The sequence below is a fragment of the Gobio gobio genome, assembly GCF_949357685.1.
Source record: "Gobio gobio genome assembly, chromosome: 13".
NCBI classification, from domain to species: domain Eukaryota; kingdom Metazoa; phylum Chordata; class Actinopteri; order Cypriniformes; family Gobionidae; genus Gobio; species Gobio gobio.
The window spans coordinates 19,024,134-19,044,681 of record NC_137106.1 but is presented as its reverse complement, the minus strand read 5'-3'; the positions used below and the strand labels follow the sequence as shown (position 1 = coordinate 19,044,681).

Genomic DNA, 20,548 nt, shown 5'->3' with positions numbered 1-20,548 from the left:
TTTCACAAGAGGTGAATTTATGTGTCACGTTCGTTGCAAATCCCAATTTAACTGAATTGTCTTTTGTTGCCTTACAGGAAAAAGCAGAGCAGATTCCCTTGGGTGCTGGAATGGAGGATTTTGAATATTACGGTGACCTGTCTGTCTCCTGATAAATTAATTGCTGCTCAAAGGTTAGATCATACTCTTGCTCCATTGTTTGAGTTAATTTGTCCAGAACGGGAGACTGTGAGTGCGCGCCATGCATACTTTCTTAAAGATGCTATATTGATGAGAAAGTGGGCGCCTCCTAATTCTCCCGAGTTGTGGAAATTGTGGTTCCAGTAGTCTATCGGGACATGGTTTTGGATGTGGCACAAAATGGTCCGGCTGGTCATTTAGGTGTTGTAAAAACGTATGATCGGATCTTGCGAAATTTTTAGTGGCCGGGTCTGAAGAAGGATGTTTAATGCTATTGTCAAACTTGTCATGTTTGTCAACTGGTAGGGAAGCCAAATCAAACTATTCCGCCGGCCCCACTTTATCCAATTCCGATGGTGTCGGAACCATTTGAACACATAATTGATTGTGTTGGGCCTCTTCTCCATTCAAAGCCTGGCTACAAATATCTGCTGACGATAACGCATATCCGCGCACATTTTCCCACATTTTTTTTTTTTGGCTTGTCAAGAATAATCCAAACTGATCAGGGGACAAATTTTTTACGAGTTTTCACGAGTACTTAACTGCCTCCACATTAGGCATAACGTCTCCACTGCTTATCCCCCTGAAAGTCCGGGTGCACTAGAGAGGACCTTGAGGTCTATGCTTCGTGCTTATTGTTTTGAACTTGAACAAGACTGGGAGGAGGGAATCCCGTGGTTACTTTTTGCCTCACTTGAAATGGTACAAGAGTCCCTCGGGTTTAGCCCCACGGAACTGGTCTTTGGCCACATTCTGCGTGGACCTTTGACTGTATTAAAAGAGAATTGGCTCTGTGATATAAAAAGTAGAACTCTTCCTGAGTATGTCACAGAGTTTCGTACACGCCTTTACTGAGTCCGTGAGCTAGCTAAACAAAATCTAAAGAAAGCGCAAGACAAGATGAAGACATGGTTTGATAAGAAAGTTAGAAAACAAAGTTTTAACCCTGGTGACAAAGTGTTGGTGTTGTTACCTGTGCCGGGCGGATCGCTGCAAGCTCGTTATAATGGTCCCTGCGTGGTTGAAAAGAAACTGTCAGATCGATATGCATAGATGAGATGAGATTCAAGTGTATTGTCGTTACACATGTACAAGTACAATGCAACGAAATGAAGTTTGGAGCAAGCCTCCGAGCCGCAGCTATTTAAAGCGCCGCCACACGCTCTCCAGAAATAAAGAAATGCAGATTGCTAAGCATACATGCAAACATTACATACATAGTACACACAGTACACGTGGTCACGTGATGGTATTTTTTGTTGGGAATAGTAAGGGAGATAGGAAGGAGGAAGACGGTTGGATGGGGGCAGGGATGGGGGTGAGGTGTGTATGATGCGAGTAAGAGTCTTGAAGCTTCCTGTGTTGTGTGAGAATGTTAGCCATAACTTAAGATGTTTTCAAAGTTCAGTTCTGTGGCTTGTCCTTGAAGGGAGATGAGGCAGTGCACAAGGAACGAAAGCAAGATAGCAGGACCCAGCTGTCAAGCTGACCTCCCAAACGAGAGATAGGGACAAGCTGGACGGTGGGGTGAGGGAAGCAGGGGGTCAATATCTTAATCCATTTAGCTGATCTTCGATAATTTTCCGGACCATAATCAATCAATCCATTCTGATCCTCAGCGTCAGTGGCGAGCATCCGGTTCATGAATGGACCTGGACATTTCATCCAATTTCATGGTCAGACCAGACATACTGCGTAGCAGTTTACTAGCCTGACCCCCGATGGAGCCCACTCTTCCCTGCGTCTCTGCAGTCCGGGCTGAGATGTTACGATACAGCTCCTCAATCAATGTCACTCTTTGATCTAATACCTTCAGTCGGTCACACACATCCCCGAAGCACTCTATTTCCACAGACAGCGGCTGGGTGAATTTACTGGCAGCTGTCTTACCAATTTTCCGATAGGTCAGGGCAATCCCAAGGCCGAGAAATAGGAACCCCACTATCATAATGCCAATTATGAATAAATCCTCCACATCCTCCACGGACAGGACTTCCAGGCACAGGACTTGCCAGCCGTCCGTTTATGAAATTTTTTGAAGTAAATCTTTGTTTGACATTCTTTTTAAGTTATGTTGCTAAGGTCATATTGAATATACTACTCTTTACAGTCACTGTATTGTCAGGGTTAATGGTTTTACAACCAAATAATTTAGTTTTTTTTGTCTGGTTTTCTTGTTTTTTTTATGTCTGTCGTTAGTGTAACAAACATAGCAAGCTCGTTTTTTTTATTTTTTAAATAGTATTTATTATAACCTTTTTATGAATAGATGATGTTTGTTCAGGTCAAGTGTAGTAACCCAAAGAAAATAATTGTCTTTACATGATTTGGTGACTTACTGGGGACTAGAACAGTATTTCTCAACCGGGGTGCCGTCTGACGAGAGCAGGGGTGCCGTGTAAAAGTCCTTCAAATATATATACAGTGAGGAAAATAAGTATTTGAACACCCTGCTATTTTGCAAGTTCTCCCACTAAGAAATCATGGAGGGGTCTGAAATTGTCATCGTAGGTGCATGTCCACTGTAAGAGACATAATCTAAAAAAAAAAAAATCCAGAAATCACAATGTATGATTTTTTACTATTTATTTGTATGATACAGCTGCAAATAAGTATTTGAACACCTGTCTATCAGCTAGAATTCTGACCCTCAAAGACCTGTTAGTCTGCATTTAAAATGTCCACCTCCACTCCATTTATTATCCTAAATTAGATGCACCTCTTTGAGGTTGTTAGCTGCATAAAGACACCTGTCCACCCCATACAATCAGTAAGAATCCAACTACTAACATGGCCAAGACCAAAGAGCTGTCCAAAGCTACTAGAGACAAAATTGTACACCTCCACAAGGCTGGAAAGGGCTACGGGGAAATTGCCAAACAGCTTGGTGAAAAAAGGTCCACTGTTGGAGCAATCATTAGAAAATGGAAGAAGCTAAACATGACTGTCAATCTCCCTCGGACTGGGGCTCCATGCAAGATCTCACCTCGTGGGGTCTCAATGATCCTAAGAAAGGTGATAAATCAGCCCAGAACTACACGGGAGGAGCTGGTCAATGACCTGAAAAGAGCTGGGATCACCGTTTCCAAGGTTACTGTTGGTAATACACGAAGACGTCATGGTTTGAAATCATGCATGGCACGGAAGGATCCCCTGCTTAAACCAGCACATGTCCAGTTCTGTCTTAAGTTTGCCAATGACCATTTGGATGATCCAGAGGAGTCATGGGAGAAAGTCATGTGGTCAGATGAGACCAAAATATAACTTTTTGGTCATAATTCCACTAAACGTGTTTGGAGGAAGAAGAATGATGATGAGTACCATCCCAAGAACACCATCCCTACTGTGAAGCATGGGGGTGGTAACATCATGCTTTGGGGGTGTTTTTCTGCACATGGGACAGGGTGACTGCACTGTATTAAGGAGAGGATGACCGGGGCCATGTATTGCGAGATTTTGGGGAACAACCTCCTTCCCTCAGTAAGAGCATTGAAGATGGGTCGAGGCTGGGTCTTCCAACATGACAATGACCCGAAGTACACAGCCAGGATAACCAAGGAGTGGCTCTGTAAGAAGCATATCAAGGTTCTGGCGTGGCCTAGCCAGTCTCCAGACCTAAACCCAATAGAGAATCTTTGGAGGGAGCTCAAAATCCGTGTTTCTCAGCGACAGGCCAGAAATCTGACTGATCTAGAGAAGATCTGTGTGGAGGAGTGGGCCAAAATCCCTCCTGCAGTGTATGCAAACCTGGTGAAAAAACGTTTGACCTCTGTAATTGCAAACAAAGGCTACTGTACCAAATATTAACATTGATTTTCTCAGGTGTTAAATAAATAGTTAAAAAATCATACATTGTGATTTCTGGATTTTTTTTTAGATTATGTCTCTCACAGTGGACATGCAAAAATTCAAATTCACTCAAAAAGTATGTCAACATGTCCATCTTGAAGAGTATTCTAGCAGACATAGTCTGTATATGCCTTAAGTAAACTTTATACAGTCGAGAAAGACGACGCATATCCGTGCATTAGGTCTTAAAGGGGCAGTAGCCTTTACTGCTGTCTGTTTAATGTCAAACAACAAAAGACAAGGACATCACTCACTGCTCTTGATTGAATAGATTTTGTAAGTTTAATAGGATTAATCTTTAATTTATACAGTCAAATATGCAATGTTATTTTACATTTGATCAATTTCTGTACCTGAAAACTAATTTTAGACATACCTGAAAAACCTAGTTTATTTTATTAGTAGGCCTATCTTTGCTCAATAGTATTTATTTGTGCTGCTGCTTGTATTTAAATTATTTGTTCTTATTATTTTCTTTATTTTTATTTGACAGTAGTCCTTTTTTCCCCTGAACATATCAAATACTGAACCGTACCGAAACCATGAACCTAAAACAGTGATACAAACCGAACCGTGAGCAATCTGTACTGTTACACCCATAGCGTAACGTATGCGAGGGGGTACCACAAAATGGAGAAAATTTTCAAAGGGTGCCATGACTGAAAAAAGGTTGGGAAACACTGTACTAGAAGGCATCTACCTTTAAGTAACAAGAAAAGCTCAATCTTACCACCACACAACTGTTTGAGATATGTTTTTTTTTATTTCTTTCAGAGTTGCTTACATAGCCAAAGCAAACAGAACAAGCATACTGAGGTAGGCCTTATTTTCACATTCCTATAACATACACCATTCATAAACATTATATAAACATATTGACTATGCTGATAACAAATAATTATTTACATGTTGGCCAAAACACGAATATGGTTGAGTATTATAAGTTTATATTTTTGTATTGTTTGCCTGTTTTTATCTGCTTCCAATAATGGCCTAATTAGACGAATGTTGAAAATGAACATGATGATTTTGGAAGATATTATGTACCCGTCACCAATATATTAAGTATCCCTAGATATACAGTGGTGGCCAAAATAATTAGAACACCTGACAGATCTGAAAATATTGACCTTTTTGCCTCCAAAACATGATTTCATTTCATAATGTTCATGAAACATGCAGATGGCTGCTCTGACCATCAAATATCAGATACAGTACAGTTTTTATCCACTTTTAATATTCGATATGTCAACCTTTTGCAGAAATTACAGCAGTACATCTCTCTGGCATAGAGTCAATATATTTCCTCTGAGAACTTCAACACTAATGTTATCCCATGCCTTCTTCAACTGAAGCCAAAGGCTTTCCTTTGAATGTACAATAGATCTGTCCAGTTTACTTGCCCCAAATGTGCTCGATGGGGTTGTGGTCCGAATTCTGAGGGGGCCAGTCCATTATTTTCAATGTCCCAGCAGATTCCTTCCGTCACAGGGAGTTCCGGAAATAGTTAGAAGAATGTTTCGGGTCATTGTCCTCTTGGAAAATAAATCCAGGCCCAATAAGACGACAGATGCCAAGTGTTCTAATAATTTTGGCCACCACTGTATATTTGTCTAAAATTGTAAACACTGTTGCATACTCAGAAACACGGCAACATCAATAAGAGGCCTACATGTGGTATTGTGTCCAAGAAATATCAAAGTGTACTGGAAAAGAGAGCGAGAGAGAGAGAGAGAGAGAGAGAATTTTGGCATTGTCATTTTTCTTCCTGCTCAAGTAGTGTTTCTTTAAAAAAAAAATGTATCTATGACCTCATGATAGTTTCGGCTTAAAGTCAATATTAAGTTGCTTTTGATTCTTAGATATATTATTATCCACTATAAAATCAAAGTATGACCCCTAAAAAAACAGAAATAGAGACAGAAGCTTTAATATTTTTTCCTGTCCCACTACCATGTATAAAAAGGGGAACTGTTGATTATCTAAAAATTGTTAAAGCTATGAATCTAATTATTCTGTTACATGCTTTTCATAGAAAATCAGATATGTTGGAACAATAATCCTGGGATTTGTAGCTTTTCCAAAGTGTTAATAATAATTACAATTAAAATAATACAAATGTATCCAGCAATCAGCTAATTAGCTTAGCGAGTTCATTCTCCGTTTGCACATTTATTTTGTCAGTGGCAGTTGACCATCATAACGCATATGAACTCCAATTAAAACAAGTGTTCTAATCAGTCTAATAAGTTGATTTTGACAGTTCCTTAGCTTTGTACACTATTTTGGTCTTGTTTCAAGAGGAGGTCAGTTTTATTTGCAGCTCTGCTTATTTGGCCCTTTTAAATTCCTAACTCTTAAAAGTTTCAAATTGGCTAAAAATCCCAGTGATACCCAACTCCAGGACAAAAGGAACAGGACTTCCTACAAGTGAAAAAGTTATTACTATTCAGGAAGAAATAGAGAGAACATGGAAAATCGCTTAAAGGCAATGACTCAGGTATTGAAGAGGTATTGAATATGGTTCCTGTCCAGTTTTCAATAAAAACTCATGTTATCTCCATGAGATGAAAGCCTCCATTAGCTTCTCGTAACTCCTCTTTCTTGCGGGCCTGCACCAGGGTAAAGACCACAGCAGCGAGGGTGTTCCTCCCGTGGGAGATCCCTCTGCTGGTGCTTCTCTCGCCGTAGCTTGAGCTCTTTTCCCTGCTGTTAACAAAGTACGTGCGGACCCCTCCCCGCCGCTCGCTAACCCCTTTGACGTAGATATCTCCTCTAAGCTGTAGCACAAAGCCGTGGTCAGCAAGGATACGGCTCGTGCCCTCTGGGACTTGAATACGCCCACTTAGCCCTGTGCTGTCCATTCTGCTAGCAAGATTCACAGTCATGCCCCAGATATCATACTGGGGCTTAGTGGCGCCAATCACCCCGGCGACTACAGGCCCATGTGAAATACCTGTGTGATAGAAAAGCAGTTTTACGCACATTAAGGTTTTTTCAGAAGAAGAGCAAGTTACAACATTTTGTTTAAAGATTACAAGGCAAAACATTTATTTCTTTGGAATAAAATACTTCAGTTGTTCAGAAAAAGAATCTTCTTAAGAACGTTCGGTGACCTTTAGCGTCTCTGTCACAGTCACAGCAGTAAGATTTACCTGCACAGCTACCTGGCCTCCGTTACACTATAATGACAGATCTATTTCAGCACTAGCTGCTATCAAAATAATTTGGCTGCGGTCTGCACGATCCCAGACGAGGAATAGGGTCTTATCTAGGGAAACCATCTGTCATAAAAAAAAAAAAAGTAAAATGTATATACTTTTTAACCCAAAATGCTCATCTTGCAAATAACAGATCGTTTAGCTAGATAAGACCCTTTTCCTTGTCTGGGATCGTGCAGAGCCTCTGAAGCCCTTCGAATTCGAAGACCTTCAACATTTTGGTGGCCATTGAAGTCTATGATGTGGAGAAAAATCTTGGAATCTTTTCGACTGGAAAAAGTCGACATGAACATCTTGGATTAGATGGGGTGAGTAAAATCAGAGAGTAAAAATCAGGAAATTTTCATTTTGAAGTGAACTAATCCTTTAAGAGTAGCCTGGATGCCAGCCGAACTTAGCCCCGCCCACAACATTTTTACTCGGGCAGTTTGGTCTGGACTTGATCCATAGAGAAGTAATTATGCCCGAACCGAAACTGTTCGGACCAATTAAATTGTCAGGGCGGGCTTTAGTCGATGATGGACAGATGATAAACATTAACGTAATCATCCACGTCATCAAAGGCGCTTGGGTTGAGTTTGTTCTAATCCTAAACGGAGAACTTGTTCGTATATGCATTCACCTTTACTATTTCTCTCAGAAATGATGATCGTGTTGGTAAGTACTCTGTGTATCCTTAAATTCTTTTTTTACAACACCGGCAAAGATCGTTTACACTCATCTTTTTCTTCTAACGTTAGGCTACTTATTCCAGCGTGCGGGCAGACAGGGTTGCCAAGTTTTTACAACAAAACCCGCCCAATTGCTAACGTTCCTCAAAACTAGCCAAAAACAAGCCCAATAGCTTTCCAGGGGGGGGGGGGGGGGGGGGTTCTCCGGGAAAAAGGGCATTTGGGGGGTAAAATATGTGTTATTTTGGCTGTGCTGGCAGCTAAAAATCGCATTCCTGGGTCTGTATATCACCTAATTGGGGTCGCTTTAACCCGCGGACTTGGCAACACAGTGCAGTTGAGTTCTGTTGACATTTGACAACTAACGTTATGCGTCGCTCCGTTGCTCTGATTGGTTGTAGGTCTATCCAATTGAGGTCTTTCCTGGTTCGGTTGAAACACGCCCCATAATCACAGCCCAACGGAGCAGTATCAGACTCATATTCTGACTAGAATTGAGTATGACAACGTCAGGCTACTTTAAGAGCATTCTTTTTGGGAATATGAATACTTCTTAAATGTTATCTTAAAGGGATAGTTCACCCAGAAATGAAAATTCTGTCAAAATTTACTCACCCTCAAGTTGTTCCAAACCTGTATGAGTTTCTTTGTTCTGCTGAACACAAAAGAAAATATTTTGAAGAATGTTTGCAACAAAGCAGATGGAGCAACCATTGACTACCATAGTATTTTTTTCCCTACTATGGTAGTCAATAGTTGCTCTATCTGCTTGGTTACAAACATTCTAAATTATGACAGAATTTTCATTTCTGGGTGAACTATCCCTTTAAGAAAGGCTTTTGGGAATACAAAATATTTTTATCTTTATTATTAAGTTAGAAAATAAGAAGAAATGGGCAGTTAAGAAGAATTTTATTCTTAAAAGTGTTTGGGGCCGGATTCACAAAACAATCGTATGAGAAAAATTCTTAAAACACGACGCTGAGTGATCAACTCCAGTCATTAACTCAAAGCCAGCCGTGAAGAAACTAGTCTGCTTGCTTATTATGATAACTACTGTAATCTACAGGCAGTGCAAAAAGATGGGCTTTGAGGTGTTTTTCATTCAACAAATTTTCAGCAATACCCGCCTTTCAACGAAGTAACACAAAAGTATGGAAGCTTGTTTCTGCCACAAAAAAAAGAAGAAAAAAAGATAACTATCTCTCAATTCATTTTTTTTAATTGCAATTGCGAGTTTTCATCTCGCTCTTTGGACTTCTTTCTTAAGAAGATTTTTTTCGTGAATCCGTCCCCAGGTGCACTACTTCCCTTCATAACAAGTAGTCATTAAGCATGCACACGAGACAGAATCAAATAAAGCAAATAATCCCATATAAACTTATATCAGCAGTTGATTTTCGTGTATTGATAGTAGAGAAGTTAGACAAGAATAGTACAATCTTACCGACACGCAACTGGAAGTTGTTTGAGGTACGTTTGTTTATTTCTTTCAATGTTTCTTGCATGGACAAAGCGAACAGGACCAGTGTACTGAGGTGAGCCCACTCATCTTCACATTCCTATGAAATACACATCAACACAATTGAGCCTTAATTTACAAAAATCTAACTTTTCAATTACTATTTAACTAGCCTATTTAATTACTATGACTTATGATTTTTTTTATATTTATGATTTTATTCTTTATTATTTATTCTCTTTTATGTTATATCCTTCCTGACTGACATGATGGCCAGAATTAAAAAGTTATAATTTTTTTTTTATTTACAGTTCTACTCATAAATTTACATACCCGTTGCAGAATATGCAAAATGGTAAAAAAAAAAAGGGGGATCATAAAATTTGCAAGCTATTTAGTACTGTCCTGATTAAACTATTTGACCATATAGTCCACAAGACAAAATAATAACTGAATTTATAAAAACGATGTTCAAAAGTTTGTATACTCTGTGTGTGTCATTATATGGATAATCCAAGACTTTTTTTGTTTTGTTGTTCATGCGTCCCTTGTTTTTCCCAAGCAGTTAAACTGAGCACTGGCTTTTGGTAAATTCCTCAAGGTCCTACACATCCTTTCACACCCAGAATATTTCACACCTGCTTCTGCATATTTGAACTTATTGTGAAAAACTGCAAATAAACTGCATATATTATGATTTTGAGATCCATCTTTTCACACTGAGGATAACTTCAGGACTATACACAACTATTATAAAGGGTCAAAACATTCAACATTCTTTTGTAATCGTTGTGTAAAACCTTCAACATTATTTTGTAATAGTTGTGTATGAGTCCCTCAATTGTCCTTTGTGTGAACAGATGGATCTCAAAATCATACATTCACTGTTGGAAAGAGGACACAGCTGGAAAACCAAAGGATGTGTAGGACCTTGAGGATATTTCTGAAGAACAGTGCTCGGTTTTACTGTCCAGGACAAACAAGGCACTTTTTAACAATCATCAAAAAACCAGGGCTGTGTAAACTTCGGAACAGGGTCATTTTTATAAAATCAATTGTTAATTTGTCTTGTGGACTACATGTAAACAATAGTTATGTAATTTAGCTTATTCAGAACAGCACTAAATAAAAAACATAGATAAACAAATAACTGCACATTCTGCAATGGCTATAGAAAATTATGAGCAAACTGTATTCATATTTTATACTTTATTTATGTATATTTTTATCTGATTCCATATGATATTGACCTGATTAAACCAGTGCAGATAATATTAACAGCAAATTTATGGTACGGTCACCAGTAGCCTATATATCATGCATCTGCTTATATTGTCAGGCATACATTTTGAAATCACATGTCAAGGTGCCACTCACCTGTTTTTCAGGAGATAGCCCAGAAGCAGCCATGTAGCAGCTGCCAATGGTTTTAATTTTCTCAATGTCCTGGAAGTAAGACTCTTCGAGTAGCTAAGAAAACAACAGGGAAAAAGATTAAAAGGATAGTTCACCCAAAAATGAAAATTTGTCTCACCCTCATGTCGTTCCAAACCCGAAAGACCTTCGTTCATCTTCAGAACACAAATTAAGATATTTTTTATGAAATCCGAGAGCTCTCAGGCCCCACCATAGACAGCTATTATTTACTGAACAATTTCAAGGTCCAGAAAGGTAGTAAAGACATTGTTAAAATAATCCATGTGACTCCAGTGGTTCAGCCTTAATTTTATGAAGCAACGAGAATACTTTTTGTGCGCAAAAACAAACAAAAATAACGTCTATTCAACAATTTCGTTCTAGCCTGAGCCAGTCTCCTACGCAGCTTAGAGTTTAGATTCTCTGCCTGAGCCCGAACCCGAACTTGACCCGACCCGGGCCCTTGATCAAACATTTGTGTTTTTTTAATCATTACTTTATTAGCCTAATTGGGTGGGGAGAAAGCTATGCCATAATCAGAAATATTATATATATTTTAGCAAAGTAGGCATACGTAAAAAATGTGTAGCAAAGTTACGTTTCTTCATTCGGATCCATTTGCGATCCATTCCATTCTGAATAAACAAACAACGCAGTTTACATGCTTCGTAGGGATAGTTCACCCTGAAATTATAACAAAGCCATCTTTTACTCAGCCTGCTGTTCCAATGCCCTATGTCCTTCTATCTTCTATGGAAAGTGTTCAGGAGGCATACTATACGTTTTTGCGAGAAAGAAACCTTATTATTCAGTCAAAATACGGAGCTCGGCCATTACTCTGTGCGCGTTGCTGTGATGAGTGCGAGCCGTTAGCAGCAGCTCATGCAATGTTGTAATGACAACCGGTACACAACATTCACGTCAGGAGGTTTACCTGATTATTAGTATTATTGTATTATTTCTTATCATGTCACGTTAGTTTCTATTGAACCGGATTTCTCAAAATGGTGCATGTGTGTGCTTATCCTGGGTACCGTGCGAGTTATGGTAAGCATGAGCGGCTGCTGAAGGCTCGCACGCACTCACAGGAGCGCGGACAGAATAACAGCCGTTTCTTTCTCGCAAAACCTTATAGTATGCCTCCTGAACACTTTCCATATATGGTGCACTGTATCATTGCGTGATACTTTTATATCCTTTTCGTAAAGTTTTAGCCTGGTCGCAATTCACAGACATTATGGAGGAGTGTGTGCAGGACGTTTCTGCTTTTTAGGTCCGAAAAAGATAGAAGGACATAGGGCATTAGAACAACAGCAGGGTGAGTAAAAGATGGCTTTATTTTCATTTCAGGGTGAACTATCTAAACACTTTATCCAAGATAAATTTATAACGTCATAAGTTTTTAACGTCAGTTATAACAGCCCACGTATTAAAAAATGGTTGAGTTTAAATCAGGCTCAGGCTCATAATAACAGTTAATGTGTCGGGCCGGGCCGGGCCGGGCTCGGGTAGGGCTTGATTTTTTGGGCCCGATCTAGGCTCTAACACAGCTTCCGTGAATAGTGCAGCGCTTTCGAGATCTACGGCAGCCAATGCTGTTCACATGAGCACCACGACGCATGCGTGTGATGATGATGCAGGAGTTGCACTGTATTTACAATGTAAACTGCGTAGTGCGTAGGAGAATGACACAGGCTAGAACAAAATAGTTGAATAAAGTTGTTATTTTTGTTTGTTTTTGCATGCAAAAAGTATTCTCATCTCTTCATAAAATTAAGAGTCACATGGACTATTTTAACAATGTCTTTACTACCTTTCTGGACCTTGAAAGTGTTCATTAAATTGCTGTCTATGGAGGGGCCTGAAAGCTCTCGGATTTCATCAAAAATATCTTAATTTGTGTTCCGAAGATGAACGAAGGTCTTACGGGTTCGTAAAAACATGAGGGTGAGTAATTAATGACAATTTTCATTTTTGGGTGAACTATCCCTTTAAGTAAGCCTGTCTCTGAAATATTTGACTAACACAGTTTCTTATGATAAAAGAAGTGAGTGTTTGCACATTGCAAATACATTCTATAAGTAACATCTGAGCTGCTATTAGCTGTTAAATCACTGAGCATGTCCAGACTTGGGCTTTGACGACATTTGGTGCTAAGAGGATGTTGCACAAATCCACGTACCTCATCAAAGTCAGCAATGATCTCATTAAGAAGACGCAGACACTCCACATCTTGATGAATCAACTCTTTCTTCTCGTAATAATCTGTAAAGTCTGGAATGGAAGCAAACATCACCCCAACTCGCTCATACGATTCAGAAAACAGGTCCTTGAAGCCGGAAAGTTAATACAGAGAAAATGCAGTTACTGTTCATTTATTTATAATTATGGATTAATGAAGGTGCATAACTGCTAGAACAATTTAAATGCACCAAATAGGCCCTTACATTATTATTATTATTAGTTATTTTCTGACCAAAGATTAAACTATTAGGGTTTGACGTTAATAATTCACGCAACTACCTCATTGTTCCTGTCTCTCTCAAGAAAGTGCCGAGCTACATGGGCAGGAAGAATGTTGTACAGCAGACACTCGTTATGCTCCCTCAGTTCCTTCATGTCCTCCACTTCCTGCCTGGCCTGTAGACGCCACAGGAAGTCAAGCCTGGCTGTAGTTTCTAACTGTAGAAACAAGTAATAATTTCTTGAGTCATACTGAAATTAACAATTTACAATGGGCTGATAATTATAGCTAAGCGGTGATTTGATTATTATGCATTTATATAATTAGTGTGTTAAATTAAAGTGTTAAATAAATATGTACTAATTCTATAATATCATTAAAATCACTAGTAGTAGAAAATAATAATGCATTCCTATAATTAAACATTTTAATAAGATGTTAATATACTACCTGTCTACTGTTGTAAAGGACGACCACAACAAACATGGCCATTAGCAAGACAGAAATGCCTTTGCGTCTGAGGTACTGAGATCTGGGCAAAATCACACATATACACATCAGAAAGGCCACAACAATTCAACAGTCCAGGAAGTAATTTGCTGAGGTCACATCATGAAAAATGTTCTTGACTTTCTAAAAAAGTTTGATGTACTATATAAGGGTCAGTGACAAATAATGATGACCAGGAGAATGAAAAGGAGAAATCTTTTTTAAACATAAGCAAAATGTTTTTACAAATACAAATGCTATTTCAAATGTTATTAAAATGATTGAGTTAATGATTGAATCATTATTGCAGTGATTATTAGGTTTCTAGCAGAGTGCTTAACTCTTGCATTTTCAATACAAGATCTTGACCAGAAATTGAAGCACCTCTTGATGGAAATAAATGTTATGTTATTTCCATCAAGAGGTGCATACATTTTTGGTCAAGATCTGATCAAGAAAGAGTCAAGCACTCTGTAAAGTGTTTTCCAGCACATCCCAAAGACTTTCAATGAATTTAAGGTCTGGACTCAGCGGTGCCAATTCATGCGTAAAATAATTCTTCACGCTCCCTCCCAACCATTCTTTCACTATTTGAGCCTGATGAATCTTTGACATTGTCATCCTGGAATATGGCCATGATGTGTCTTCCTGCATGGTTGTTTAAGAAATGAAAAGCTACACGCTCCATTAATTAGGTTTAGAAGAACTGTTGCCAAACATATAACATGCTAGAAAGATAATAATCACTGCAATAATGATCCAATCATAGACTCTCAAAAATGCCTAATTCATCAATGAAGTGCTGATGACTTAAAACCGAATACATTACCACATTCAGAAACTTGGTATGATATGACCTCTTCGATAAGGCAAAATATTGTACCTCTGAATTTTGCCGTTTTGGTGTTGGCGGATAAAGAGCACATGGAAGGCTACCTCAATGAGGTATGTGTAAACTGCAATGACTAACATCAGTACTGCCAACTTCAACAGACAGCTGAGTCTGAGGAACACGGCACACGTCACCATGGCCAGCACACCACTCAAAACAAAGAACTGCAGAGAGACAGACAGTTTTATTGTGTGCCTTATAGTGTAGTCACAGACATAGTGTTTAATGAAATGGTACCAGATTAAGCATTACTGGAAGTTGTCACACTTGTGAAACATTTGTATTTAATATATATATACACCATACCTCAGGATGGGTGCAGATGTTCACAGTCCACTGTGAGCCTTGTTTTGAGGTCATGTTACTTTCCTCAGCCTCTCCAGCTGTGTTACACCACAACTGTACAGCAAAAAATAGATGGGTTAAGAGACACATTTTAATTTGGCCCAAGAAACTATAAATTCTGGCACTCACAATGTCACAGGAGGCCACACCGAAGTTAATAGCAATAGCGGTGAGGGTGAGCAAGTTACGGATGCTCTTGGTCTCGTGGATCCAGCAGCACAGATGCTGTAAGTATGATGGGGAGCGCTTAAATTCCTCAGCCAGTGTGACCAGAAGCAGTAGCATGTAGACAAACAGGAATACTAAAAACTGGATTACCATAGGACAGATTCTGTGGGGGACACGTGCATTTAGAGCGATATATCGAAAATGTAAAATTCAACGAAAGTGCACATAAGGCTTTTTATAAAATAATAATAGCTCACCGTGGTGAAGGGATGAGGGCCTGAACAGCCATGATGAAGAGGAGCACGAGGAAAGAGCATGCCAAGTTGGACTTGAACATCTCATCTCTCATCTGAGAAAACTGAAAGTGCAAATTTTGTGTGGGACTCCTTATAAGCAAAAATGCTATACAAAGTAAAGAAGCTGTTCCTTGGCAGTCCATACCTTTCCCTCAATGTGTGTGTCTTTGAAGACCAATGTGAAGGGTGTGATATGTTCCTTGCGCATTCGCTCACTACTGCGTACCTCGATGGCCTGCTTGATTCTCTTGTTGATTTCTCGAGACCCGGCACTATGAAGAATAATCTGATTGGGCAACTGCACCAGGGAGCCATTGGTGAAAGTGGCTAAGATCTAAAAGGTGACAGTACAAAAAGCATTGCATTGCTATTAATATAGAGGTGGATGACCTGTACCATGTCGGTTTTTGGACAAAATGTCATATTGGTTGATTAGTCCCAATGCTAACAGGATGATTTAGACAACTTTACAACTGAAATAACACATTTTTGTCTTACTGTAATGCTTACTGTAAACGTGATTTTTGTTTGGTTTTTTACAAACATTCCTTTAGATTACTAAATAATTCATAGAATAACATAGTATGGCACTATTTAACAGGTGATAACTTTACATATTATCACTAACTAGAGAGGGAGAGAGAGAGAGAGCATTCAGATCTAAGTGAGGTTTATGAGGCCAGCACAGACTCACGCAGTTCATTCCAATGATGTTATCAAAAGGAAGCTCAGCATTCCATGTAGTCTCATCTTTGCTGGTTCTCCGGACTTTAGGGGGCTCCTTGTCTTCCTGTGGTGTATGGCAGATCAGAAAAGTGTCGATCTTGTGTTTGCGTAAAAACTCATTCCGCTCATGGCCTCGACCTTCTTCTGTCTCATATACACCCTCTAGACAGTCCAAGGTTGCTCGTGATATATGAATCCTCCTAATATTATACAATTTGTTGTATTATTCTAATACCAATTGCATTTAGTTACACATATGACAATGGTTATAATATATATATAATGATCCGGTGTACTTACCCTGGGATTCCTCCAGCCTCTAGCATGTTGGCAACATCTACATCCCAAGACCACACGTCAAACTGCCATTTCTGCAGACCCAAAACCCCACAAAGAACCGAGCCAGAGTGGATCCCGATACGCATGTCCACATCTCTCTTCAACTCCTTACGTACATAACTGACAAAGTGAGAGGGAAGTATAAAAATTTTCTGATTTTTTGATTATTTCTTTTGTTTTCATCAGCTGAAAGAGACTTAAATCTCTTTAAAGCATCAATAACAACTTAGAGACAATAGAATATGAATGTTCCAAAAGATCAGGGGTGTCCAGTCCTGCAGAGTTCCAACAAACCTTCCACCTGCCCCAATATCAAGTTTTCAGTAATCTCGAAGACTTTGACAAGCTGGTTCAGGTGTGCTTAATTAGGGTTGTGGCTAAACTTTGCAGGACAGACCTCCAGGAGCAGAATTAGAAACCCTTGCACAAGTGTAGACCTTTGAATATGCAATTTTTAGTGGCGCAACAGAGCAAGCCTTTGGGGAAAATCAACATATGAACATAAACATTGAGAATAAACGGAGCAATTCCAAGAGGGTCCTCGCACCTTGGTTTCTTGGGCCATAATTACACACACACACTTTGAGTGGGGGGGCTAACACGTAAAATACACACCGTATTGTGTTTATCATGGCCAGACCCATCTCCACACAGCAGCGAGCATGTGCAGTTTGGGGCTCTGGGACCCCAGACACACAGTAGTAACAATCTCCAAGAATCTTTATCCTCATGCATTGATTCTCCTAAAATATAAAAAGATCTTTCAATAATCTTCTAACATTGCACTCTTCGGCATAAAGTAACACATTTAACACTAAAAAAGTAATTGCGGCTGTATAGCTACAACAGAATGATTCCTAAGCTCATACAGTACACTACAGTCGGACACACATTGATCAGAACCCTTTTCTCCAACTGCTTGTAAAACTCTTAATCTTTCTCACCTCAGCAAGGCGATCAAAGCGTCCGAACAGCTCATTGAGCGTGCGCACCAAATCCTGAGCCGACATGGTCATGGAGAGAGAGGTGAAGCCTTTTATATCAGCAAACAGGATACTGAGACAAGAGCACATATATGTTCATTTCACGAACCATCCTTGCGATCTAAATGTGCTGGAAGGTAGTACTGCACAGGAAGCAGTGTGTACCTGACGTCTTTGTATTGATGAATGTAGGTCTTATGGAACTGTTGAGGAAGCAATTCGTCATCCATAGAAGTCATATCACCAATCATCTCCATAGCAATAAATCGAGGAAGAATGGACATCACCAAGCGTTCCTAACGCAAAATGATTTCTCATTTCCTGATAGGTTTCATATTAATGATCTATGAATGTCATATTAAGTCAAGAATCACAAACCTGTCTCTTGTTCTCTTGCTCTATCTTGACTCGTCCTTCAATGCAACGTCGCGTCTCAAGGAAGGCCTGCCTTTGTGCGCGATCCGATAAGTAGTGGATGAACAGCCCTGCAGTATTCATACCCATGTACAAGAGACCTTTCGCTAGTAACTGAAAGAAAACCACGAGTAAAAGTTTCAAGACAAGCTTGGTTAGTTGATCTCTCAAGTTGACAGGTGGTTGATTCTGAAACCGGGGTACTCTTGTGCCAATTTTAATGGAGCATTTATTGAAAGGAAGACCAAGCACAACTTGATAAGACAGAAAGACAGAAACAAGGATAGTTCTTGTGATCATCTTCAAATTTGATAAGGCATTGATGTCTTGAGCATGGGGACTTTACCTTTCTTACAATTGCTGTGTCATTGTAGTTCCTAAGGGCATCCACCAAAAGGTGCAAGGCAGCAGAGAGGAACCCTGTGCAGATGGACCACAGAAGAGGTAGGGGCAATAGCGTGTAGGTGGCGAACAGGGTGAAGAGCACATACCAGGACTGGTCCTTCTCCAACCCATATACCAAACCACCCAGTGCCTGAACAGTCTGGGACAGCCAGCTTGCCAGCCCAGCATAGTGCAGGTAATCTGGACACATCAGTCCTTTATAGGTCAGAACTAAGACGCATATGACTACTCCAAGTGCCATGAAGAGCCCAGCCAACCATCCTTGTTGAGAGTCCACCATCTCAGGGGTCACTGCCAGGTATATGAAGAGAATATGGAGTTTGGTAAGGATATCGATGACGTTAGTGACTACAAGGGAAGTTCGCCGCTGACCAGATGAATGCTGCTGGTAGAGACGCTCGAGATCATGAGATTTGAACTTGTGGTGGAGAGCAGGAAGGAAGACTCCACGCACCGTGGAGCCCCAGCTGACAAAGAAGTCTGCATCACTGAGCGAGTCAGTGGACTTCTGCGTGTAAGTGGAGTTGCGCTCTCGTAATGGATGGGTGCGGGCTGCGGAGGAGCGCCGCTTGTGCATGCCAGCATTGCCCCGTGCAGCTTTGTTACGAATCTGCCTGTTGATGTCATCGATGTAGGCATCAGTAACAATGATTTTGCGAGAACTGGCTGTTCGTCCCACGTGGTGTATTCCCCGTTGGTCAATAATGTGACGTACTGCATTCTGCCACATTAGTTGCTTGCGTTTCAGGTTGGGGGAGGAAGGTGCAACTGTGCATACCTTAGGCGGAACAGTGACTTCTGTGGAACTTAAAGCCATGATCTGAACCTTATCTGAACAGGCTTTAGATCCCGAAACTCAGATCAAGTCTTCTATCAACTGCACAAACCTAAAACAATAGGGAGAAAAAAGATTTAATAGTATGAATTGAACATTGAAGATGTATCAGAATGAAACTTCAAAACAACCTTTAAAAAGACTCCTAAAACAAGTTCAATATCTCCAGAATACACTGAATTGCATATTAAAATAAGGAATATTGTCCACAATGATCAGTAGAGAACATAATCGATTAAAATGGTGTATATAGAATCAATAAATGTAAATGGAATGATACTTGCCATTGATGTGGTGCTGCAAGCTTGATAAATCTTGTAACAATGCATGCACCTGCTCCTCCATGAACAGTATCCGGGTACACTGATCCAGGCACAAGCACATATCTAATACAGTACATTCTTGTCCCTCAGTGGTGTAATACTCAGCAGCTTAGTGCAAAATGAGTCTTCTTTGACAGTTTTCCCTTCTGCCATGCCATGCACTATAACTATGCAAAGCATAGCGATGTAAATGACTTGTCCTATTATGTTACCATCCAACCGTATTATCCATCACCTCGCCTCAAAACACTCCTCGGCATTGGATGAAGTCAAGCCCACTCCAGTTTAAAAAGACGCCCTGTCTGCGGATGATTGACTTGGTCTTGAGTGTTGAGTAGCACTGTCTTCAGGTAATGAAGTGATTGCTTTGCCAGATGGTCTGAAAAGCTGCCCTGACCCTTCCCAGAGGTAGCAGAGCACAATCTGCTAAAGCTTATCCTATGGAAGAATCGCGACTCTTGATGGATACGTTTAGAGGCAAAAATAAGTGGACTTGAATTCAGCACAATCAGTAAGAGAAGAGTTTGGGATCTAATGCACATGCACACAGACACACACGCACGCACGCACACACACACACACACAGGTAGTAATAGGTCGTAATATAAGGGATTATCTACTCAGCAATTGCACACGTGATCCATTAAGGCCTCATGGTCACAGCTAACAGGATAATGTCCATGTCAGGTGAGTTTATGTGTGGAGGTAATTGCTAGGTTAAAATCAAATTGCTCTTGAAAAGCCTTGTTTTGTTTATTCCACGTTCTGAATAGTTGATGTGTATTAAAAGTGTTTTTCCCCACAATATATACCGTCCATCTAGCCCAGATGCACTATTAGACTTAAATAGACTAGATATTATAAGGAGAAAAGGTGATAATTTGTGATTGGTTGACATCTGCTTTTGAGCAGACACAGCACAGGGTTTTAGTTAGCAGGCTAGGCTAGGCTAGACAAATGATTCAGGGAATGTGGGAAGTAAGCTGGATAAAGTGCTTCTCACTGATCTGGTTACCAACAATACGTGCCAGGTCAGAAAGTGACTGAACCATCTGTTTCCGTCAACA

At 39.9% G+C, this 20,548-nt stretch overlaps 1 protein-coding gene across 1 annotated transcript; it reads right to left on the bottom strand.

The window, feature by feature from the left end:
- Nucleotides 1-4,803: 4,803 nt before the first annotated feature.
- On the bottom strand, nucleotides 4,804-20,061 carry LOC307135932 (adenylate cyclase type 8). Its single transcript, XM_079832659.1, has 19 exons — nucleotides 19,443-20,061; nucleotides 18,265-19,210; nucleotides 17,883-18,032; nucleotides 17,670-17,800; nucleotides 17,466-17,577; nucleotides 17,137-17,264; nucleotides 16,483-16,641; nucleotides 16,151-16,382; nucleotides 15,602-15,790; nucleotides 15,418-15,518; nucleotides 15,122-15,323; nucleotides 14,954-15,046; nucleotides 14,639-14,811; nucleotides 13,717-13,798; nucleotides 13,326-13,484; nucleotides 12,985-13,131; nucleotides 10,764-10,856; nucleotides 9,372-9,486; nucleotides 4,804-6,988 (listed from the first exon to the last, which is right to left on the bottom strand). The coding sequence occupies exons 2-19, from the start codon at nucleotides 19,138-19,140 to the stop codon at nucleotides 6,582-6,584; spliced, it is 3,549 nt and encodes a 1,182-aa protein (XP_079688785.1). The 5' UTR covers nucleotides 19,141-19,210; nucleotides 19,443-20,061; the 3' UTR covers nucleotides 4,804-6,581.
- Nucleotides 20,062-20,548: the final 487 nt, after the last annotated feature.

Bases quoted from the DNA above. Each gene is read 5' to 3' on its own strand.
- LOC307135932 (XM_079832659.1), bottom strand. From the start codon at position 19,140: ATGGCTTTAAGTTCCACAGAAGTCACTGTTCCGCCTAAGGTATGCACA. The intron at 17,265-17,465 runs GTGAGAAAGATT...TTTATATTTTAG, and splicing joins GCTTTGATCGCCTTGCTGAG to GAGAATCAATGCATGAGGAT. The intron at 15,047-15,121 runs GTGAGTGCCAGA...TTTGCTGTACAG, and splicing joins GTGTGGCCTCCTGTGACATT to TTGTGGTGTAACACAGCTGG.